Raw genomic sequence first — 25539 nt, 5'->3', positions numbered from 1 at the left:
ATTAATATATATTAATGTGCAAGAATAATATCATGCATTGTTGTTGGCTAATGCATTATTAGGCTAATGAAAGAATTATGTTGTTTTATTTTTTAATGAAAAATTCCAGTTTATTGAAATGAACCGATGTGAACCTAAACTAACTGTACCACACTGCCCTCAACTGTAAAGACGAAGCCATGGTCACACCTGACTTAATATAAAACGTTTATCTCTTGCTATTTAAACCTACATCACAATGGCAAGGTTTCGCACTTACCTCTACCATTTGACCCAAATAAAACTTGCAGCACAAAAAAGCAACAGACATCCGGAATCGTGGTTTTGCCTACAAAGTAAAAGCAGACGCCCTCAAAGCATTTGCTATATAGCGATAGAACAAATGCTGTAAATATAACCCGGTATGACAAGAAGGGTTTTCATTTGGTTTAACAACTAAACGGTCTCAATATAGCTATGTTTTTGAAATTTTGCCACGTTTTCTATAACTGTAGTTTAAATTGAAAGTTAATTACCGGAAGTAAGGGCGATTACGTAATCCGTATGACTTGACAGTTTGTTACTAGTGAGACGGAACTGGTCCTTCAAGTCTGGTTGCCTGTCTTTAAATATCAGCTCCGTTCGCACAGGCGAACAGCAATTATAATGCTGGTATTCTTATCGTAAGTCATAGTCATAGTCATCGGGATAAAAGGTGACCATTTCGTCCAGCTCACCCGTCCTTTCCGTTAGCTTATCGTCTTACCATGTGGGTGTTCGGTTACGGCTCCCTGATATGGAAAGTGGATTTTCCTTATGAGGAAAAAAGAATTGGCTACATAAAAGGCTTCAGCCGCCGGTTTTGGCAGGGCAGTACCGACCACCGAGGAGTACCGGGGAATGTAAGTATACCTCACCAGATCTGGGACCTGCTTCATAGCGGCCAGAAACAAAAAAGTCCTCACTGATGCAATGTTGCTACACTGAGTTTGAGTACACAGTAGATATTACTGGCGACCTAAGTTGCTTATTTACTGTAAAATACAATAAAATATAACGCCTTTTACTCCTACTGTGTTGTCACTTACAGGGCGGGCTATAAAATAACTTAGCACAGATTGTTTTCGGATGTTGCCTTTCAGCATTAAAATCCATATTAGTAATATTTCCCTTACTAATAACTATGGGCGCCTAGTTGTAAACAGATTACAGCCACAACTTTTCCTGGTATGGGCACCTACAGTCTCACACCACCGACTTTTTAGCAGTTATTAACAACAGTGAAGTTAAGAACTTTTTAAATAAAATAAGAAACGTATTCATTAGGCTTTTAATCCACTATTTTTTTTCCGTGGTCTGCCAGGCTCCACCTGCAGTGGCACTGTACCCAACCAATGGGTGTTTGGCAACCACTGCATCAGAGTATACAGGTGATATTATACCTGTAACCTTTAAGAAAGTTCCCATTGTCTGTGAAATGTGTGCTGACCAACTAACACATTTATTATGAGACCATTTAGCATCTGTGTTTCTGTGTTCTTTGCAGCCTGGCCGGGTCGTGACGCTCATAGAAGATCCTGAAGTGAGTTATTTCCCTTTCATTAACAGCAGGGTACCATATCATTTACTTTGTAGTGTGCCTCTGACTTACAGCTAATTATTAAGTTTTGCAGAACCTGCCAAATGTTTTCTTGTCTTTATGTCAGAAAGAAAAGATTTGTGATTCCAGCCTTTTTAGAGGTCTAGTTTTATCTGGCCAACAATCTAAATAAAACATGGAAATGCATTCAATTTTAAAAGCTTGGTAGATGGGCAAAACTATTAATTATCAATATGTTTCCTTAAAAAGAAATTATAATAAATGGACTCTTTATTTTGCCAATTCTTGAAGTATTTGCTTAAATAATATAATGACAAAAATACGTCATCAAAATAGTCCCATTAGTTTTTCCCTTCATTAACTAATAACTTCATTACATAAAAAACTGTAAGAGATATGCCTTTATTGCCATGATGTTTGTATTGCAGGAAGCAAACAAAATTACATATTATTAGCAAAGCCCACCCTACGGTCAATTTTCGCCAGACCTGCAGATGATAAAGTGAACATAATAGATACAAAAATCAAAGGAAGTGGGATTTAAAATAAATAGCTGTTTTAGTAATAGCTGTATGTGTGAATATGCCCGTGCAAAGTTTTTTGAGATTGAGATGCATACGTTACAATCATTATAGTAAAGATTTGCATGGTAATAAGAGATTATTACTACCTGAAGGTCATAATCCACCTAGTTTGTTATGTATTCGTTATTAGCTATAATTAAAGGGATTAAAGGGACAAGACTTGGAGTATGATGGAATCAGCGTACAGTGCTGTACAAATGGGATTCCACTTCAGAGAGAACTTTGTGTTCACTTCCGTCTTAAATAAAATTAAACATAAGCAGCGTCAGTGTTGAAGAGTTTCAAACATGCTTTTACAAGGCTGACAGAAGTGGATACAGTTCAGGAAAGGAGACCGCCTCTTAAAGACAGTGTTGTCCAAAAGTCTTGAGTCAGCCCTCAGTTCTTTAAATGTTGTGAGGAAAATGGGAAGTAGTCTCCAGGAATAGTTCTCCAGACTTCTTGAAAGACATTCAAAGCTCTTCTGTGCATGTTGGCTGCCTTTAGTTCCATTCAAGATAATCCCACGGTGCTTCAGTAATGTTGAAACTCTGGGCTCTGGGGATGCCAATCCAGCCGATAGTGTTCCACTGTGTGTTTTTCTACCTAGATATACTTTTAAAACATTGGCAGTGTCTTGCCAAATGTTTTCCAGCTAGTATTACATGGTGGAGCAAAATCTGATGGTATTTTTCTGTGTTCATAATTCTGTCAATTTTGACAAGATCACAACACCAGTGAAATGCGGCCCCGAACCATGACAGAGCCTCCACCATTGTTTTGACCTTTTTCATACATATTGATGACAATTTGAACTAAAAATTTCACATTTGGATTCATCGCGCCAGAAGACCTGTTGCCACTGATTTTCAGTCCAGTTCTTGTGGCATATTGCAGCCTTTTCTTCCTGTTTCTGATCCTTAAGAATGGCTTCTTGACAGCCACCCTTCCACTGAGACCCTTTCTGATGAGGCTTCAGTTAATAGCATATGCATCAATTAACTGGTCAGATGCATCTCTCAGGTCCTGTGTCAGGTCTTTGCTGGATTATTTTTTTCGTATTTCGTACTGAAATGTCTTTCAGATTCTGTTCCGCTGCTGTAGATTTTTTTTTAGGCCTGCCACTTCTTCTTTTGTTCTCCACTTAACCAGTTTCCTCAAATTTCTTAAGGACACATGGCACGCCAAGTTTTCAGCTAATAGGGAATCACCTTGTTGGTGCAAAAATATTATTTTATGACTGTGTTATCCTTGGCATTTTTTTTATAGATCCAACTAAAGAAATTGCGACAGACTACTAGTAACAAAGTTCCAAAAGATACCATTTAAAAATGGTTCTCTGCTAAGTTGTCTGTTAGCGTGTTTGCGTAGACGCAGCACTGGTTTATCCCTTGAGTTAGGTACCTTTTTATGCTTGAATGATAAAGTGGCTTAACAAACAACCAATAACATTCCGGTGAAATGGTCAGATCCAAGGACTGGACTGAAAATGAAGGAAAAAGCAGCCAGTGTCCCAAGAGAATCTTTCAGAGACCTTTAGAAAGCCTGGAGAACTATTGCTCAAGACCACTTTAAAAATCACAAGAAAGTCTGGCTTCTTGGAAGCAGAATATAAAGAAATGAGGAGTGGATCGATGCTGTAGTGTGATTTGACTTGTGATGTAGTGAGGCATGGGAGGAATCCTTATTTAGAGTTGACTGACGAATATCTTAGCAATATTACTGCAGTGTTTGAAGTAAAAGCTGAAAAATACCAATCATAGTTTCTTTAAGTCCAAGGTGAAGTCCCTGGATGTCTTTATTTTATAATCATATAAAATAGGAGAATGCTCGCACTGCAGAAGCTAGAATCTGAAAATCACGGCCCCTTTCCCCTTCAAAAGTCAATTGAGGGTAATTGATAATCTGAATACTTTTCTGGGCATTGTTTTAGAGGTGGATAATAGGCAAAGATTCATTAGGTTTTGGTGCTCACTTTGATTACTTTGGGTAAAATAACAGAATACACCATTCCTCTTGGCTGAGGGCCTTTCTAGCTCTAGTTTATTTAGCTCTAAAAAGAGTCTGCTTTCAGTGTTATGAACATAACAGTTGTGTTAATGAACAGTTGAACATGTGTACCTAATAAAATGTCCTCAGGTTATTGACCTGTTGTTTTGCTTTAATGCCTTTCTCTGTAGAGTTTATACTTAACCTGCACATTTTTTTTTCCATACCTTAGGGGTGTGTTTGGGGGGTTGCATACAAGCTGCCAACTGGCCGGGAGGAAGAAGTGAAGCGCTACCTTGACTACCGAGAAAAGGGTGGTTATCAGGTCATCACGGTGACCTTTCACCCCCATCCACCACTCACTTCCTCGCCAAGCCAGACGCTGATCTACATCGGCTCTCAGGACAATCCCAACTACCTCGGCCCTGCACCCCTAGAGGAGATCGCCAACCAGATCATCAACTCTACCGGTCCAAGTGGGAAAAATACGGAGTACCTGTTTCAGCTGGCTGATGCTGTGAGGACCATTTTGCCCGAGGACTCAGATATGCATCTGTTTTCTCTTGAAACTTTAGTGAGAGAGAGGCTAGAAAATTGACAGAAAAACTCAAGTTAGGTAGCTCACAATTAAATAAATGGTAACACTTGAATTTTTATTTAAATGCCAGGCTGGATTTGTAAAATAATCTCAGGGTTTAAGGTATATGTGTCCAGTCAAGATGTTTGTGACATATAGAATAAATGGTGACCTCATTAGTGTGCTAAGTAATGTTATTTTGTTCAGAATTACCGTGCAAATCAATATCTACTGAAAGCTGCTTTAAAATTACAAACACATACACTGGTATAGAAAATGACAAAAAAAAGTATAAATCTCAAAATATGCTTTGAAAAAGTACAAAATGGCATACACTGTCAGCATTGGGGTTTTTTTTGTATTTGGCATTAACTAGCCAAGATTAGACAAATGTTAAATTTATCGAATATTAATTATTAAACATTTAACACTCAAACTCACCAGAGCTCGCCAAAATTTAAGAACTTGTTTATAAAGTGATCTGATGGATTTTAATTCAGTCTTATTTGCCTGTGCCCAGCTCGCCATATGATATCGATACTAAGAAAAAATCATTCTGTGTCAGATCTGGACTTTTTCTTATTTCTTAGGGACATGACCTTCAGATACTGTTCATCTGCAGTAGATAGTTGTTTTTAGGCGTGCCACTTTTGCCCTCCAGTTTCCTCAACTTTTCAAGGACACACTGCACACCATGCCGAGATAGGGCAAGTTTTCAGCTAATAGCTCGATGGGAATCGCCTTGGTGTTTGTGAGGGGTGGCTCAAGTCTTTTGCACTGTACAGTATGACAAAGAAATACCATAAATACCCCCCCCCCCCCCCCCCCCCCCCCAAGTTGGTTTTATAAACAGATTACCACAAAAAACAATGACATCACCATCAGATGCAGCTGCAAATTAAGTGCTAATTAGCACATGTTGGCTTCATGACCACTGTAAACATGTCACCTTAGAAACATCAGCACTTTTAGTACTGTCACTGTGAACATGTTAATGTTAGTGTTCAGCTCAAGGCACTGCTGTGACAAATGACAGCCTTTCAGAACCGTGAGTGGATTTTTTTTTAATCATATTATTTTAGTTAGCCTCATGTTTTCATGTAATTCCACTAAACCATTAATTAAAAAAAAAAAAAAAAAAAAACTCCTATTACCAATAAAAATAATGGTGCCCCAGTTCTTCTTCCTTGTTTTTTGGCGTAATTTAAAAAGATAAAAAAATAAATACATTTAAAATTTGACCACTAGGTTGAAACAATGTAATGAATGTGGCTCAAAATCTCTTTTGGAGAATATTTTTATTTATTTATTTTTATAAATTGCTTGTTTAACCCGTTAATCCTCTCTCTCTCTTCTTGATATGACAAATTAGTTGTTGTGAAAACCACTGTAAGCAAACACACTTTGTTTAGTCTAACCTGTACTTATGCCTTCTCACCACCAGTACCTACAGCACTGGGGAGCCAGCATCAGCTGCTTCTCATTCTGCCTGCCTCCGTCTCAGTACAGCGAACACATCAAATTCAACACGACTGCATAAGAAAACGATCAAGATGCAGAATAAAAGAGTGACAGGTCGATCTGTGATCCCATCTTTAACACACACACACACACACACACACACACACACACACACACACACACACACACACACACACACACACACACACACACACACACACAGAGCTGCAAACATTTACTAGCGTCACATAAAGCTTTCCTGGTGCACAAGTGGCCTTCTGCTACATCAAATGGCCTTGCTTGCTTTACAGTCACAATGTTGTAGTTACTAGTAACAATTATTAACACAGCTATTATTAAAAGAAAAAAAAATGTAAATATGCTACATTTTATTCAAGTGTCTACTGTAACGTTATGAACACTGATAATGTGATTTAGGCCTAAAAGCTGTTTCTTAAACTTATTGTCGTGTTCAAGAAACCAGTTTGAGATGATCTGAGCTTTGTGACATGGTGTGTTGTCCTGCTGGAAGCGGCCATCAGCAGATGGGTACACTGTGGTCATAAAGGGAAATAATAAAAATATGAGTGATAAAAATGATTACTAAAATACAGTGCACAATAGTAAATTAACAGACGAATCTAGCCCCAATACACACCAACGCACGCACACAGTCAGCACTACCACCCCACATCACTGTCCAAACCACACAGAGTTCAGTTCAATGATAGCCCTGGCATAAAAGCTGTTCCTCAGTCTGTTTGTTCTGGCCTTCATTGTCCTGAAACGTCTGCCTGATGGCAGTAGCTGAAACAAGGAGTGTCCAGGGTGTGAGGGGTCCTGGAGGATGTTCTGTGCCCTCCTCTGGCAGCGGGCATTGAACAGTTCCTGGAGGGAGGGCAGGGGACAGCCTATGATCTTTTGAGCCGTGTTGATGATTCGCTGGAGTGTTTTCCTGTCTGCTGCTGTGCAGCTGTTGAACCACACGCACAGACAGTAGGTCAGGATGCTCTCTACAGAGCAACGGTAGAAGGACACCAGCAGATTCTGGGTCAGATGGTTGCTCCTAAGAACCCTCAGGAAATGCAGTCTCTGTTGGGCCTTCCTGACAATGCTGGTCGTATTGATACTCCAGGTCAAATCATCCTGCAGATGTACTCCAGGAACCTAAAATCTGAAACCAGCTCCACTTCATCCCCCTCGATGAACAGAGGTTGAATGACATGTGTTGTCCTCCTAAAGTCTACTACCATCTCCTTTGTCTTAGTGGTGTTCAGGATCAAGTTATTCTCACTGCACCACCTTGACAGCCGCTGCACCTTGTCCCGGTATGCTGACTCAGCCCCGCCTGATATGAGCCCCACCACAGTGGTGTCATCCGCAAACTTAATGAGGCAGTTACTGGCATGTATGGAGGTGCAGTCATGTGTGTAGAGGGTGAAGAGTAGGGGACTCAGCACACAGCCCTGTGGAGAGCCGGTGCTGAGGCTGATGGCTGAAGAGAGGTGGGGACCTACTCTTACCCTCTGGGAACGGTCTGTCAGGAAGTCCTTGATCCAAAGACAGGTGGAGCGTGGTATCCCCAGATCTGACAGTTTAGTCACCAGTCTGCCAGGAAGGATGGTGTTAAACGCCGAGCTGAAGTCCACAAAGAGCAGCCGAGCGTAGTTCCCCCCCTGCTCCAGGTGAGAGAAGGCAGAGTGGAGGGCCGTGGCAATGGCGTCCTCTGTGGACCGGTTGGCTCTGTAGGCAAACTGGTGGGGGTCTAGTCTGGGGGAGAGACTGGAGATGACGTGAGCCCGGACAAGCTTTTCAAAGCACTTCATAACAATTGGTGTGAGTGCTACTGGCCTGTAGTCATTCAAACCTCTGATAGTGTTCTTCTTGGGGATGGGGACGATAATGGAGGACTTCAGGCAGGAAGGGACAGCAGCCTGGCTCAGGGACTGGTTAAAAATGCTGGTAAAAATACCAGCCAGCTGAGCCGCACAGACCTTCAGTATCCGTCCAGAGACACCATCGGGCCCCACAGCTTTCCTGGGGTTCACAGTTTCCAGCATACGCCTCACCTCTTGCTCTTGCAGCCTGAGGATGCTGCTGCTGCCTGCTGATGGATGTTGGATGGCTGTCTCTGGTTGCTGTACCTCAAAGCGTGCAAAGAAGCTGTTCAGCTCCTCTGCCAGATTGATGTTACGCTGATCAACTAACAGGCTGGGTTTGTAGTTCAAAATATGCCGAACCCCTTGCCACACCTGCCTGAAGTCGTGGCTCTGGAAACAGTCCTCAATCCTCCTCTTATACACAGCCTTGGCCTCCCTGATGCCCCTCTTCAGGTTGGCTCTGGCAGCGCTGTAAAGCGCCCCATCACCAGCTCTGAAGGCGATGTTCCTCTCTCTGAGTAAGCTCTGCACCTTTCCATTCATCCATGGCTTTCTATTTGGAAAAACCCGGATATTCTTGTCCACAGTTACAGTGTCGGTGCAGAACTTGATGTAGTCCAGAACAGCCGAGGTGTACTGCTCCAGGTCCTGGTGCTTGAATACGTCCCAGTCAGTTGTTTCAAAGCAGTCCTGCAGCTGTTGAGAGGCACCTTCAGGCCAGGTCTGAACAGTCTTAGATGTAGAAAGAGCAGTTTTGCTGAGGGGGGTGTATGCTGGAATCATAAGCAGGGACAGATGGTCTGACTGGCCCAGATGTGGCAGTGGCACAGCCCTGAAACCCAGCTTGATGTTAGAGTAGACTTTATCCAGTGTGCTGTTCCCTCTTGTAGGGCATTTAACATGCTGATGGAACTTGGGTAGAACAGTCTTTAAATCGACATGGTTAATATACACAACAGGCTGGATCCATGTTTTCATATTTACACCAAATTCTGACCCTACCATCCGAATGTTGCAGCAGAAATTGAGACTCGTCAGACCAGGCAATGTTTTTCCAATCTTCTATTGTCCAATTTCCTGTTCTTAGCTGACTGGACATGTCGCTCCAATTTCCTGGGACCAGATGTGGATTTCTGCTGCTGTGGCCCATCTGCTTCAAGGTTTGATGTGTTGTGTGTTCAGAGATGCTCTTCGGCATACCTTGATTGTAATGATTGATTGTAATGTGTGGTTATTTGAGTTACTGTTCCCCCATTCTAAAGCTCGGTTTGAACTTCAGTAGGTCATCTTGACCATGCCTGCATGCCTAAATATATTGAGTTGCTGCCATGCTCATTAGATATTTGTTAATGAGCAGTTGTAATGAAGTAGTTGGTGAGTATATATACTGCTGAAAAAAAATTTAAAGGAACACTTTGAAAACACATCAGATCTTAATGGGAAAAAATAATGTTGGGTATCTATACGTGTATGGACTGGGTAATATGTTAGGAATTAAAAGGATACCACATTACTTGATACACTGCTTGATGGAAATGAAAATGATCAACTTACAGAAGGCTCAATTCAAAGTGAAATCAAAAGTGAAAATATAATGCAGCAGGCTAGTTCATTTCATTGCAGCGACCCAGAGGTGTTCTATTGAATTTAAGTCAGGTGAGCATTGGGGCCAGTCAGTGGTATCAATTCCTTTATCCTCCACAAACTGCCTGCGTTCTCTCGCCATATGAGGCCGTGCACCAGGAGGGACCCAGGACCCCACTGCACCAGCAGAGGGTCTGACAGTGGGTCCAAAGATTTTATCCCGATACCTAATGGCAGACAGGGTGCTGTTGCCTAACCTATAGAGTTCTGTGCATCCCTCCGTGGATATGCCTCCCCAAGCCATCACTGACCCACAACCAAACCAGTCATGCTAAATGATGTTCCTGGCAGCATTATGTTCTGAACGGCTTCTCCAGACCCTTTCATATCTGTCACATGTGCTCAGGATGAACCTGCTTTCATCTGTGAAACGCACAGGGCACCAGTGATGGATCTGCCAGCTATGGTATTCTGTGGCAAATGCCAAATGGGCTCCACTCTGCTGGTCAGTGAACACAGAGCCCACTAGAGGACATTTGGCCATCAGGCCAACCTAAAGTCTGTTTCTGATTGTTTGGTCAGAGACATTCACACCAGTGACCTGCTGGAGGTCATTTTGTAGCTCTGGCAGTGCTCATCCTGTTTCTCCTTGCACAAAGGAGCAGACACTGGTCCTGCTGATGGGTTAAGGACCTTCTACAGCCCTGTCCAGCTCTCCTACAGTAACTGCATGTCTCCTGGAATCTCCTCCGTGCTCTTGAGACTGCTGGGAGACACAGCAAACCTTCTGGCAATGGCACGTATTGATGTGTCATCTTGGATGAGTTGGACTACCTGTGCAACCTCCGTAGGGTCCAGGTATCGCCTCATGCTACCAGTTGTGACACTGACCCTAGGCAAATGCAAACTAGTGAAAAAAAACTGTTGTTAATTTCTAGACACCAAAGCTGCTGAAACTGATTAACAGCCCCATCTGCTACTTAACTGACCATATCAATATCCCAGAAGTTTGATTGACTTGATGCTATACTCTGATTAGCATTGTTCCTTCAATTTTTTCACGCATGGTACATGTAATGGACTGATGGCCTGTCCAGGGTTTACCCTCCTTCTCACCCAATTAAAGTTAGAATAGGCTTCAGTCCCTTGTGGCCCTGAATTGTATGAGTTAATAAAAATGGATGCATGAATGGATATCAATATATATATATATTCTAAAAGTCAAAATGCATTCCCCGGAAACTTCCTATGTCTCTCATGTCCGGACTAAACTGAGCTGCTTTGACATTGTGCATTCAAAAAGCCAACTGCTCTTTTCGTGTCACAATCAATCTAAAAATTTTCCGCTGCGTCAAATACAGGAAGTTGTTAAACTCTGACTTGAGATTTAACTGCAGTAAAAGGGGTTTAGTGATGCTGATGCTAATGTACGCTTCCTGTAGTAAAAGGGTGTAGTGGCAGCTGAACTTTGGCACAAAACTATCCTTGCAAGTTTTATGTTAGAGCTCTGTGCAGAATGAAATGCACTGCAATATGGCATGACTGAACACTGATCATCAGCTGGTGCTTCACACAGCCGGTCAACCCTGTAAACATGCAGCAGCCGCTTTACAAAAAGAAGCACCACACTTTACAAATGATGTATTTATTAACAGGAAACAGTAAATTCTCAGTGCAGAGCTAATATATAATATTACAAAATATCAGATTTTATGATCTACATGGATATAAATGCATTTAACTGACCTTTTTTAATTTATATAATATCAACATGAGGTATATATAAAACTTTTAAACTGCTTTATCAGTATTGCATTACAATATAGCTGTAGAATACCACAAACTGTTTCGAGATTAGTATGATCTTTTTATATTATAATTTCACATGTATTTGATATTAGATATATTTATAATCTCACATATGAATATTGTCATGGAAAACTTTTTACTTGTATTTATTAACTGAGTGGAGATTTAGAAGATGTACAAGTTTCCTGAGCAGCTTTGCCAGACAAACTAAAAACACCATGTTAGTTAAAATTTGAAACCATTTTGCCCAGGACTGTTTCCTTGCTGGGTTTAGTGAAGGCCAATCGCGGCAAGTGAAGTTCCAGAGGGAGAGCTCCCAGCCAGCACTATCAGACGCTATTTTAACAGGCTGCACAGACGACTGGAGCTCCCAGCAGACGTGTAATTTTTCTGTGGTCGTGGTCATACATGGCTGTAGAGGACCTGGGAAGGCAGGAAATGGCTGTCTAGGCGTAGTAACAGGGTGACACCAGCAGGTCTGTGAGCACGAGCAGCTGGTCGTCAGTGAAGCACTGCCGATGCTCCTGCCAGTTATCGTGGTGAGTACGCCGAAACTCTGACAGGGTCTTCTTCACCGTCATCTTGGGGCAAGAAAATCAAAATCGTCATGCATACTGATAATCTAGAAGAATGCACTCTACACCTCTGGAAACAAAATTGGGAATTTAACCAATTTATGAAATTTTATTGGTGCTTTTCCTTACTTTCTGCTACTGTTTCACACAGAAAGTCAACTGAAGGGCTGCAACAAGGCCCAGTAAGGTAACTAATGAGTATTTTAAACTGTGAGTCATGCAAAGCTACATTTGTAGCATCCAAGAATAAAACTAGAGGTCCACATTAAGTATCATTTTAGATACTTGTGGTTTACTTGAACATGAGTCATGCTTGCACATTTAGTCCTCTGACAAAGATCAGCATCACATACATTAAAAAAAATTTTAAAATTAGCTGTCTCATTATTAGAAGCTCTTTTGATGTATCAGTTGGCCGGTGTTGATCAATAACAAATAAACTGGTATCTGCTTTTTTGTTGGCTGATGAAGGGTTATGAAATTAGGAGCATGATCACAGTCCTTTTAAAAGATCCAAACTGAGTCTTGTATAAAATAGTTAAAAAAATAGAAAATAAATAGATACTTATTTCTTTTCTGATGGCAGTTATTAGTTCCAGAATTTCTACAAAACTATTGACAAATGGAGAAAAAATAACCTCCGGAATAATGATCATTAACTGCAGTCCACCAGTTACATTATGTATCATATATAATTTTAACAACACTTGCAACAGAGTGCTTTGACAGGTTCGTATGACTGAAATTACTTAAATAAAGGAGTCAGTGGTTTCCTCCACTGCTGTGTGCAGTGTGGAAGAAGAAGGGGAAATACCTTGTTACCATGCCTTCATCCGAGTTCAGTTGGAGAGTTGCATATGCGCAAAAAATGCTGACTAATGATCTGAGTTGTTACGAGGGCTGAAAGGGACCAAGTGTGAATGCATCCTGCTTTTTTATAGAATGCAGAAAAAGATGCTTGGCATCATATAGAAATGCTGCCTCCACATACAGTAGCACATGCAGCAGAGCACACAACGCAACACAGCTGTTTTTAATGTTTTTAACTGACAGCAACTTTATGAGAAGTATAGTCTCATTCCATACACTGGTACAGTATGTATAATACAAAGGTAACAGAATACTTTTTAATCTGACAACCCCAATAGCCAAAAGAGGATTGTTATTTCTCAAGTGTGAATCTAAAGATATTTGGCTTCTAGATAAACAAGATGTAATGCCATGATTCAGGGCCAGACTTTTATATAAACTAATATACATGAGCCCAAAGGGATGTGCTGTTTTTCGGTAGTGGAACATTTCCATAACGTCTGTAGTAAAGTCCTGCAATAAAACGAATGCTGATAGCAACTGTTTTTCTTGCTTCATTTGTTTTGAACAGTTGAACCGCTCATACCCACTCTTGATTACAGCCGCTATCTATTACAATGAAGCCTGCACTTAAGTTAAAGTATATGACTTGCAAGTAAAAAGTTCCTGTTTGGGCTGGTGTGAAGCTGCTGTCTCCAGAGACACATAATGTAAAATGCAGATTAGCAGCTGAAAATCTTTGCAGCAATGATCTCATTTGTTTACATGAATTAGAAACTAATGGGGAAAAATGATTTATTCATTTCAAAAGTCAGATGACAAAATGTCAAATGTTGGGCAATTTTGGAGTGAAAAAGGAAACTCATTAATTAGTCAGATGATGGTAAGATTGCCATATAACTACCATAACTAAAGATGCCTTCCTGACTTATATTACATCTTGTCTTCTGGTGGGAAAAGTCAGTCAGTGCTCAGCTGCAGATGGGTGAACACCACGGCTGCACATCCCTGTGGATCCTCCTCTGGAGTGAGTAAATGCTAATTAATCTCTGGATGTTTCGAACACAGATATAAGCCAGAATAATGTGGCATAACACTTTGATGTTAATCTTACCATTCTCTGATAACAGCAGGCTAACATTAATGTTAGCTTAATGACTAATCCCGAACATTTCTGCTCTCAGCTGACATCGGGTCAGAGAAACTCTGGAGATGTTCAAGATTGAAACGAACACTTTTAGGTCCGACATTATAGGGGGAAAGAAATTAAAATCTACTGTATGTAACTAATAGTATTTTTTAAATTTTAGGTGTTTTTGTAACAGAAACAGGTAATAAACTTTGACAAACCATTACGGACTTTCTGGCTTTAAAGTACTTCAAGCTAAACGGTTTGTTAGATCAAAAACAATGTGGTGGTCACAATGCTAATTTGAGCCTTTAAAATACAGTCCAGAAACCAGTGGTCTCTGTTATGGGGGGCTATGTCCAGCTTTTAAATACCTTGTATGGATTAAAGTAACCATGTTCAAGTATGTGTCCTTTACTTATAACCGGACAAAATCTGCTATTTCTACCAGATTAGATTTTTTTCCAACTATTCTCTTCAGTAGCCTTTTGTAATAGACATGATACAAATACATTATTTTAACTGTATTTTATTGTATTTTCTTTCTCATCTCTTTCACTTTGCAATAGGAGAAGCACTAAATCATCATCATGATTGGCTCTACACCACTATAATGTATTATTCAAATTCTGCTCTACGGATTACATTGTATGTATTCTTCATGCCTGAAGTAAGACCAAAGACACAATTTTCTCCTCAATTGGACAATGAAATTGTATTCTTTCAGCTCACACTGTTTTGAGCTAGATGTTATATATATGAGTGTGTGTGGGGGGACTAATGCATGTGCACACCTCAATAGGCTGTGGGTCATTGAGATGGCTGCTCAGGTCCATCAGTATCTGAGGCATCCAGTCTGGAACATCATAAGGACTCGACAGGATGCACGCACTGAGGCCGAGCACTCCAGCATGGCGCCGCACTAAGTCTACACCCACACACACACAACACACACACACACACACACACACACACACACAAACAGACACACACACACACACACACACACACACGCAAAGGAGAGTTAAAATAGCTCTTAGAATCTCAAGGTTTGCATTTCCCCTGGGATAAAAAAGGGTAATAGGGCAAGTATTACTGTGATTGCCTCTGTGTGATTGTGATGTGCACGGAAATGTGTGTGTGTGTACCTGTGGAGGCCAGCTCCCCTCGGGCCCTGGGGAGGCAAGTCTGACTCAGCGTCTGGAGCTGTGTCTGCAGACTAGAGTCCAGAGGGAAGAACTGGCACTGCAGTAACCACTGAGGGTGGTGCATGCCATGTCCCTCACCTATGGTGAGAAGGAGAAAGGCGGGACAGCAAGGAGAGAAAGAGGGAGGAAAAAAAACAGGGCCCTTGAAGATCAGAACCGATAAATAAAGGATGCCGTAGGGAGCGTGAGGCATTTTTAGGGCGTGGAACGCATGCGCAATTTATTAAGAGGCGAGTCCAAGGAGATGGGTGAACAGCAAGGTACACGGGACAGATATGAGCAAAGGAAGGGAGGAGGAGGAGGAGGCATAGATGCTGAGTTGAGCTGATGTAAAATTCACTGCAGAACATCACTGCCTCCCTGCATCACTTTGCATAAATTATGAATAAGCTCTGAGTGATGGTTGATGCACTGAGACAGACAGTGATACGAGGACAAAGGCATTTATCAGCTCTGCACTCACACAAGTTAACAAATATTAAGAGAAGTACCTGTGTTTGTAATTTAGACAATTTGGTTGGAGCGCAGGAGTTATTGATTTTCACCTGTGCTGTACATCCAGATCAATAGACGTAGACAGTTTAAAGGTTTTAAAACCAAGACAAGTGGGACATTGATTGCTCAGAAGCTGACATTACTCAATATTTCAAGAGACTTCTGTTCTCTGAGCACCAGTTGTAAAGCTGATTTTATTGCATTCAATAAATAAACATTAGTAAGTAATTTAGAGGATTTAAAGTCAAGACAAATCAAAAATTATTTGGGTTTAGCTTGTATGTTTTTTTGGGTTTTTTTTAGATCATTCCAAACTGCCACTGACAAACAGATTTCAGACAGTTATAGTTCTCCCTCAAGATCCCTGTAACTACAGTGAGAACTGAGATAGACTGTTATTTTTAAGCAATAAACGGGAAAGATGGATTAAGGTTTAGGTTAGAAAAGCAGTCCTTTATTATCTCCTGACAGAAAGCCCAGGGGCTGTGTTAAACCAGTGCTTGTGAATACATTACCTCAAGCTGCTCATCTAACAGCAGCTGCATCACCAGCTTTCGGATGCGGAGGACCTCAGCAGGCACACTGAGCAGAGTAAACAAATTGTAGAAAACCGCGATCTGGAGGTAGGTCAGTACTGAGAAGCGTGCATGCCATGACCTGCTGCCTGCCATCTAAGAGAGGGGAGAGAGAAAGGAATGAGATAATGAGAGACGAGTTGGAGTTTGTACTAAGCCCCCCAAAGGCCCTGAAGGTGATATCTTGCTCATAAAATATATATAAACTTGAGTACACGAGACCCATATGTAATACTTTACCCTTTCATACAATTAAAATCTTTCAAGAGCCAAGTAGGTGGCTTTGTGAGGCTGTGCCTGCAGAATATAAACATGCCAACATATTCATAATCACAGCGCTATTATGCTAATGATAAACAGGTATATTATAAACACAGACTGTATATAAAGAAGGCATACCATATTCACCATCTTGCCTTATTCGTGTATTCTGTTAGTTTGTGTACATTTTTATTTAACAATGTGCAGAAGACAAGCTCTATAGGAGAATCCTGTTCTTATGCCAAAGATGGTGGCTGTGCTGGCCATGCCATGAAAGAGCCAATAAACATATGAGCTGTTTATGTTGTTGCCCTGATGCTTGTACACAGCTGGGATTTTATCACATTTCATTTGTGCTGTTTCACACCTATCTGCTCATAATGGAACCACACCAGCGAGGTCCCCCTCTGAATGGTTCAAAAGAAACAAATTTAAGGTTATGGAGTGACCCAGTGAAAGTCCGGACACTAATCAGATTGAGATGCTTTGGCGTGACCTTAAATAGGCTGTTCACACTCAGAAACCTTCCAATATGGCTTTAAAAAACATCCTGGAAGGAAGAGTGGGCCAAAATTCCTCCACAGTGATCTGAAAGACTCATTACCAGTTATCACAAATGCTTGATTGCAGTTCTTGCTGCTAAGGGTGGCAAAACCAGTTAGGTTTGGACAGCTTTTTTGCCATTAATAAATCATTTAACAAACGCACCGCTTAGCAAGGCAAAATATGTCTATTGACTGGACACCGTTTCTATAGCAGTGACCTTGATCTTGACCCCAGTTGCCTCATATACAAGCCCAACCTTGCTTTGGTCATAAGCTATCTACCCATGAAGTTTGGTAATTATAGGCTGAACGGTTCTCGAGTTATTGAGGGGACACTTCAATGGACACCGCATAGATGACCACCCGTCTGCCCGCCTGTCATGGGTGTTCACATAAAATGTCCCGTCTTTCGATGAGCACATAAAACTTTCAGGCTGCTGGGTTGTTCTTGTTGTTGTGGCGGTCTCTCTCTGTCTTGCTCTCTCACTTTTCCAGGAAGCAGGTGTTTTGGAGTTTGGTCTTCGCCAGAGTGTCAGCAACCGCGTGGTAACGACCTCCAGCTATTTTTCATGACTAAGGGAATTTCTGTGCATTTGCTCATGTATTTGGACTTTGTTTAGTGCTCACGCTACGAAGACTCAGCCTCGCTTCCATGTACAGGTATCTTCGGACCAGCTCGCTCGTCACGCCTTCTGGAAATCACTCACTGCTTACCTACGCCTGCCTGCCCTCATGGAAATCATCTGAGCCCCCACAACAACCATACTGTACACCCCCTCTCAAGGACTGCCCAGCTTCCAACTACAAGTAGACTCTCTGTGCTGTCTAGGAATTGGCATCTCACTCACTACACTGTGGAACAAACAATAACTCTCCTTTTCCTCTGCCTCGAGAGATTCACCCACGTCAGTGTTTTTCCCCTGCCGGTGAACTGGTGTCCTTTGGGAATACTCTTCAGAATCCAGCTACTAGCCTAGAATTTAAGCTACCTTGTGTTTTCAATAAACTGTTTGAGAATAATGCTTGTCTCCTTGGTCCGAATCTGCACTTGGGGTCTACTGCGTAGCCTCGGCTGTTGGTCGTGACAAAAACTGCATTTTGTATTTACTCAGGTTATCTTTGTCTAATTTTAAAACATGGAAGTGTGACAAATACGCAAAAAACTAAAAAATCAGGAAGGGGACAAATACTTTTTCACAGCACTATCCATACAGTGTATGTGCTCATAAGCCATAATATTAGGCAAATTAAAGCTCGGACCCAATGATGGCCCTGCATGAAAAGTCAAGGTTAAGTTACCAAAACTCTTACAATTAATCAAATTTCTGCTGCCAACAAATTACCATAAAAAGTTGTTGATCTGCAATTTTTTTTGTGCTTGAAAAAAAAAAATCAGTTTTGTGCTCAACACCAAATCCACATGAAAACGTTTTGGTTTGTGCACTGAGAAGTATATGTGCATAAAGACTGGAAGCAGTCCTTTAAATAACTGTTTACACCCAGGACATAAAAATGTTTGCATTGTTTACTCATCCCTTAGACATGAAGGTAGTTTGAAAACAGATATTCCACAACACGGGGACTATTCACATAAAAACTCACAACAGAAATTCGGGGAGCCAATTAAAATAGCATAGGTTGTTTTTAGTCTAACACAATACCCTGGGAGGTTAGGCTTGGAACAGTGACAGCAGGCAGGTGAGGCAGTTGTGAGTGTGTGTTTTTATGAGTATCTTTGAATTTGTGTGTATATTACCTCTTCCAATGCTGCCAGAACCAGAGGGATGTGCTCAGGATACAGCAGGCCCTGGGACATGAGAGAGAGACACGTGCGCGCATCCTGCTTCATCTCATCATAGCTCTCATCAATCTCCACCGGGGCAATCTGCAGGGAGAGAGAGAAAACAGAGAGAGAGAGACGGAGAGAGAAAGGAAGACACGGAGCAAACGCACCATTTTGAGTAAATGAAGAGAGAAATTGAGTTTAATGGGAAGTAAGATTGAGTGGGTAATAATGCTGTGCTAGGACCTGCGTGTATGCGTGTGTGTGTGTGTGTTGTTCCTACCTTGAAGAGTAGAGGCAGGAGCTGTAGCTGCTGCTGAACGGGAGTGGTAAAAGTTCGACCTGCACTCGTCATCAGCCATTTCAAGACTGCAAATAGCACATATATAGACACATAAACACACAAAGGAGAGCTCGAATTGCTAGGAAAATGATAAAAACTGCAGACTGGAGCTGCATGGCTCTGGTAATAAAACACATCTATCATTATTTAGTATCTAATGACTTGTATAATTCCACAAGCCAGATATTTGTCTGCATAATGGAGATTACAGTAATAACAGAAACTGAAAGAGCAGCAGTGCGCAAATATTAAGACAAAAATGAGATCTAAATTCAGTCTGTGGCAAATTACAAAAAACTAAAGCAAAGTCAGCAAAGTAATCCTAAATGTTGGGCTTCTATCCTCAACTGTTGGTTTATATATATTTATATATATATATATATATATATATATATATATATATATATATATATGTGTGTGTGTGTGTGTTGCCTGTCTTTCACTGGGAAAATATCCTGCATTGGCATTACTTTTACCACTAAAAATCTTTGCTACTGGTTCCCTAATCCTACAAATGGACTCAAGGACCCTTTAAATTAACCAAAACCTCTCATGTTCAAAAGCATTTATTTTAACTTCTTTTAATTGAATCGAATTTGTTAACCACTTCAGCTAACTAATAGCTTATTATTTCACCATTAATCGCTACTTAGAGCTATTACTACATTAACATATACTCATTTATCAGTTATGCTCCCCTAAAAGAAAACATTTCTAATGTTAACGAGCTTTTGCTAGCCATTTTAAAAACCACTTTATGAGCATTACAAAAATTCACCAATTCCATTACTTTGTCTATTCTACTGTTTATCCATTAGTTTTAGTTAACTGTTCAGATCTACCCCATCTTTTTATTTAAATTGTGATTTCTATGTATTCAGGTTGTACCCACAAAGTCAACACAGCTTGACTCAAAGTTGACAACCTTTTGAACTATTTGCTACATTATCTTTCCACTATGCAGTGTGGAATGTGAATCTCCTTTATTGAAAAGACAATTGCTTTAGAACTTTGGAAATTTAATTTTGCCTAAGCACAACCGGTTAAATTTGACCAGCCTCTAACTATTGAGAAAAACAAAACCAATATGAAATCTAGTTCAAATGACTTCCTTATGTGACCTGGACAAATTGTACTAAACAGACCTATCCAAAATGTAATTCCTTTCCATAATTCCTTTTTGAATGCTTGAACACACACGGATGAAATTCCCTATCAGTGTACACCTCGGTAACGTTTAAAATACGTTTGAAAGGTGAAATCAATAAAGAATCACAGCTTTTAAATTGATCCATCTGGCTTTAGTGTGACTGTCTATTTCACCAAGAGAACAAGCTGTCGATTATATATATATATAAAATAAAAATATACCCCCCCACCCTGCCGGTACTGTCTGTCCCTGGATTTCATGCCTATCCAACACACAGTTTACTTTTGCATCCACATTCTGACCCGTCTTGAGCAGTTTGACAGCCTGGGTGCGCTCGTCTGTCTCCTGGGTGTTCTCCTCGTGTACATGGTTGTGGATCTCCGGCTCCGATGTGAGGGGCTTGAGTCGCTCTAGGACCCGAGTGACGAATTCTGCCACGTGGGGGAGGTGGTGGCCGGGTGTGTGGGGCAGGGCCAGTCTATCATGAAGATATAGGATCAGGACACTGGAGAGAAAAGAGGAGAAAAAGGGTAAAAGAACAGAGAGGAGAGGAGGAGGAAATACAGTATGGGAGAAGATGAGACAGCGATAGAAGTAAATAAAGACCCCTCAATTGAACAACACAAACAGTACACACAACCTAATTAGATTAACCTATTAGACATGATTATGTAATCCAGATAAGTTCTTCACCTGCCAATGCGCTCCCTGACATTTTTTATACACCTGGGTGAGTTGGGCTCCAGGTACGCTAGCAGCCTGGCAGCAGTTCAGAAACTCTCCACTGCTGCTGGGCCAGACCCCCCTGCAGCAACATACAGCAAACTGACAGAGACAAAGAAAAGAGGGCGGATGGAAGGATGGGGGGGGGGGGGGGGGGGGGGGGGGGTGGGGGGGCGGGGGGGGGGGGGGGGGGGGGGTTGGGTTGGGGGGGGGGGGGGGGGGGGTGGGGGGTGGGTGGGGTGGGTGGGGGGGGGTGGTTTTGTGGTGGGGTTTGGTGGGGGGGGGGGTGGGCATTATTGCAGGCATGTCTGCTCACATACGTCAGCTCGTTTACTACTGCAGCCTGAAATCAGAAACCTTTGAAATACTGCACATACTCTGCATGCAGTTATCATGCACACACACACACACCACACACACACACACACACACCACAACATACCTGGCATCTCTGAACGAGCTGCCCTCGCCACTGAGGGGGCTCTCCATCAGCAGCTCAAACAGCCAGTGAAGTTTCCTGGGGTCTCTCCCCTCCTATTGGACAGCATTCAATATGAAAAGACTGAAACAAATGACTGATGACTGAAATGACTGATTTATTACAGCAGCAGAATACAGAGAGTTCAGCATCTGGGTCCTGTGCACATTACTCCCTGCAAATATGCTCCATATAAAATTAGGGAGTGATGAGTAAAATTCTCCCAGTGCTTACAGGTGAATACTGGGATGGTGGAGGGGTTGAAACATAAGGCAGAATAACAGGGCAGCAGTGTCACTGACATGTTAGTGAGACTGGATGTTATGCAGCTGACATTCGCTGATTAGTATGAAACATAAGATAAAAATGATGAAGACAGTGGTTTGAAAAAGACAAATAAAACCTTGATGAAAACATGAAAAGAAAAAGGTTATCTACAATATGTCTAAAATAGCAAGAAACTATTGGATTAAAGAGTTTGTGCTTTAAAAGGTGTCATCAATTTGTTTGTTTTATTGATTTAAATAAAAAAAAAATCATCTTCTGAACATCTTATTTGGGAAATAAACAGAAAGCTTCCTACTTTTTATAATAAGCCCTGAGTTATCTTCTCTATGGTGTATTGGTATGCCTGTGAGGACTCACAGAAGCAGTAGCGATGCAGGTGCCCCAGTCTGTGTAGGTTTCCACTGTGATGTTGGTTAATGCAGTCTTGATCAAAGGACACAAAAGCTGCCATAACCTTTCCACCTAAGCACATGCGCACACATACACAATAATGAAAGTCTTTATTAATATTGACTCTTCTTATCAAAAAAGTGGTGCAGGTGGATGTTTTGTCACTGTATGTGTGTGTGTGTGTGTGTGTGGTCCAGTACCTTGCTGAAACTCCAGTGTTTACTGCCTCTGATTAACCCTGCAGTAATCTCACACACACAGCGCTGGGAGCTCTCATGAGGGTCACTGGCAAGCTGCTCCAGGTGAGGCCATAGTAATGGCAGAAACACGTCACCGTAGTTACGAAACAGCCCCTGCCAATCAAGCATGATTTTTTTTTTTTTTAAACCAGAAAAGCAGGGTTTGTTTGACGCAAGTAAACTGCTGCCTGACAGAGAAAAATGAATCAGAAAAGTTGATGATAGAAAAGGCAGCTCTGCGGAGTTCAATTGACTTGGCTAGTGTTGTTGTGCTGCGTCACTTCTTTGTATGAGGTCTGTCAGATCGATTGAGAGTGAGAATTGCACCTTGAAGAGGAGAAACGTCGAGGGTTGAAGCTGTCCTTTCCTTTTCCGATCCTCCAGAGAGAGAAATTCGATCAGCTGATCAATAAATTCTGGGTCCGAGAAGTATTCAAGACGATCTTTTCACTCTGAGTGGCACACAAACATAGCCCAAATGTAATAATAGTTGTAGTGAGGCATCGCTGAATGATTCTGTGTGTGGCCCCTGTGTGAGCACGCACCTCACTCATCTCCTCATATGGCATGTCATCTTTTGGCTTTTCCGAAGATGCTAGTCATCATTTCTCTGAAAGGAGCGGGAGACAAAGAAGAGGCTTGCGGTGATTTATAGATAACAACACAAAGGAAAAATCTGGATAGACACATACTGCCTTCAAATAAGCTGCAAGGATAAATGAATGATTATAAAGTCAGTAGTCAGCAAGGCGTCTGAATACCAAGACAGAAGACAGACAGTCCAGCCCTATACTTATACATCAATTCTTCTATCTAGGCCAGACAGTAAGTCCGTTCAGTCAGCCTTATCTGGGACAGGCCGTGACAGGAAGCCAGTTCACCCACCCTGCTAGTTATCCATCCACTCAGAGCAGTGTCATCCAGCTGTTAGCCACACATAAGCGTGGTCACAAAGCCACAAAGCCGAGCATCAATCAACCACAGAGTTAAGTCAATCAACTGCTTAGTTCCTCGCAAGCAAGCAGTTAATCAGCCTTCGAGTTTCTACATCCACCGCCTCACCTCTCAGTTACTGTCTTTACCTCGGCCACAAGTAGTAGCCCCAGTGTGTCTTCTCCACATAACACTGAGAGTTCCACTGTTCCTGAGTCAGAGGTAGGTTGTTGCTGTCATACTGCAGCCAGCGATTTCCCTCCCGATCCCCCACACACAAACCATCAGTTTCCTCGATTCCACCTACAAATACAAAACAACAGCTGAAAGTATCCATTACACACATATACAAGTGTGCTATTTGTCTTATTTGCAGGCGAATGTGTGTTTGTGGTGCAAAGTTCTTGTGGTTTCTGGCAATTTTTAAAGCAAGTGTAGACCTTACTGTTAAGCAGTGGTAAATTACAATTAGTGTATTATCCCATTAAATTAGAAACTAAACATCCTGCCTTTTCCTACAAGGCCAAAACATGAAAAGTGAGTAACATAATTGGTGCTTCACTGTGTGTATCTGCGTCTAAACTCACTGATATCCGACGGCTTCAAGGCACTTTCATACTCGGTCGTTTCAGCTGTTTCAGGACACCAGCCATCGCAGAGACTGCAGCCTAACAGGGGAGAAATATTACCCAAAACAAAAGTAAAGCAAGCTTATCATCTTAACTGTTGCCACAAACTGTAGCAACCCTACTTTACCTCTACAGTGAGACAGTTTTAGCCACAGTCACAGGGGATCCGTCGGGCCCAATAAAAGTGCTGTGGGTATTAAAAAGTGCTGACAGTACCAGCAGTTGTTTGATAGTGAACTGGAGCACACCTCGGTCTCAGTGGTTGCAGCTAATCTTTGATTTGCTGCTGCTTTTTATATGGTTTTTGTGTATTAGCTACACGCAAATGCACTTTTTTTTGCACAGGTCTCTTTTTGCTTAGCTCACCCTCATTTCTTTTTGCCTGTGTTGTTCAGTTATGCTTTAGATAGGTACGACATTTTTGCTCGATTGCACACTTGAATACAAATGAATGGCTGTAAAAGTAAACTCTAGCTGCGTTTACAGCAAATTCTACACTTCGTATGAGCAGGTTTTACATCTCTAGTGCCTTCACGCTTGAAAAGTTAAAAATTAAGAAACCAGTCGGTGATTAAAATAAAATGGTTATTGAATGTGCTGATGGCTGTCTCACAGTGCAGCACACACACATATAAGCATATAATCATCAATCTCCTCTTTTCCCAAGGAAAACAGTGACTTGTATGACTACAAGTCACTGCAAACTGTATTGTAACCAGCGATTTAAAAGAGTAAGGAGCGCAACAGTCTAGCTGGATTTAAGTGACAGTTGCAGGTATGTTTACATGCTGTTTAATGGGCTGCAGCTGAGCAATTAATTATGTATCCTGCAAATTGATGTTAGCGCAGCACTTTTACACAGCAAGTGTTTGGCTGTTTGTCGGACAAGCTAAAGAGAAGGACAAGAGAAGTTCAATAAAGAGGAGGCTTCAGCCAGAAAGCTAATGTGCGTTGTTCAAAACCTGCAGCTTGTGTGTTGTGTAGCAGGTGTTGCCTGGCATAGTGTGACCATCTTCTGTGCTTGTGGGCCAATGTTGATCTCGCAGCTTTATAAATATCTACAATTTTTTTTTTAACCCATAGGATGTCTTATAATATTGTCACGATTAGCAAATTCATTCTTGAGTCATGTCCAAAAATGAGTTTTGTGAGGGCAGAGTGAACTTGACTCACCTGAGATATCTTGTATAGGAAATGGGAACATGTCAGTTCTAGGAGGAAATATGATTTCCTCTTTTTTTGGTGTAGTTGCTTATAGTTTTTCAAGCTATCAACTCATTTGGTATTTCATCAAGTTCTTTATCATTTTATCAACACTGAGAAACTTTTGTTAATAACTTTATGAAAGGTTTGAATTGTGTTCAGTGTACAAGAAGCAAGTATTTGGTCAGATTTGAAGTAGTGTGCATGAAGTACTGTGATCTTGATCTTGAGGAGTTTGGAGGAAGACCCATCACGTTTCACTGCTGCCACATCTACTTACAAATCATCATCAGTCGCCCTCTCACACAGTGTTCCACAGGGTTCTGTTCTTGGCCCTATT

At 41.5% G+C, this 25539-nt stretch overlaps 1 protein-coding gene and 1 pseudogene across 3 annotated transcripts; one reads left to right on the top strand and one right to left on the bottom strand.

Annotated features, from left to right (window-relative positions):
• The first annotated feature begins 527 nt into the window (after positions 1-527).
• chac2 (ChaC, cation transport regulator homolog 2 (E. coli)) lies at positions 528-6351 on the top strand. Of its 3 annotated transcripts, XM_030754804.1 has the most exons (5): positions 743-881; positions 1343-1409; positions 1526-1561; positions 4364-4648; positions 6153-6351. In XM_030754804.1, coding segments are annotated over exons 1-5 (486 nt in total). In that variant the 5' UTR covers positions 743-879; the 3' UTR covers positions 6249-6351. The 3 variants fall into 3 exon arrangements, with proteins under 3 accessions (XP_030610662.1, XP_030610663.1, XP_030610664.1); XM_030754802.1 differs by lacking the exon at positions 1343-1409 and having other exon boundaries at positions 528-881; XM_030754803.1 differs by lacking the exons at positions 1343-1409; positions 6153-6351 and having other exon boundaries at positions 528-881; positions 4364-5503.
• A 4911-nt stretch (positions 6352-11262) lies between these two features.
• Positions 11263-25539, bottom strand: part of LOC115798099 (proteasome activator complex subunit 4B-like) — a 44336-nt pseudogene continuing 30059 nt past the window's right edge.

Source organism: Archocentrus centrarchus, chromosome 19 (genome assembly GCF_007364275.1).
Source record: "Archocentrus centrarchus isolate MPI-CPG fArcCen1 chromosome 19, fArcCen1, whole genome shotgun sequence".
Lineage (NCBI taxonomy): Eukaryota > Metazoa > Chordata > Actinopteri > Cichliformes > Cichlidae > Archocentrus > Archocentrus centrarchus.
This window is presented reverse-complemented; position numbering and strand designations above follow the sequence as displayed.

Bases quoted from the DNA above. Each gene is read 5' to 3' on its own strand.
- chac2 (XM_030754802.1), top strand. From the start codon at position 747: ATGTGGGTGTTCGGTTACGGCTCCCTGATATGGAAAGTGGATTTTCCT. The intron at 882-1,525 runs GTAAGTATACCT...TGTTCTTTGCAG, and splicing joins ACCGAGGAGTACCGGGGAAT to CCTGGCCGGGTCGTGACGCT. The intron at 1,562-4,363 runs GTGAGTTATTTC...TCCATACCTTAG, and splicing joins CGCTCATAGAAGATCCTGAA to GGGTGTGTTTGGGGGGTTGC.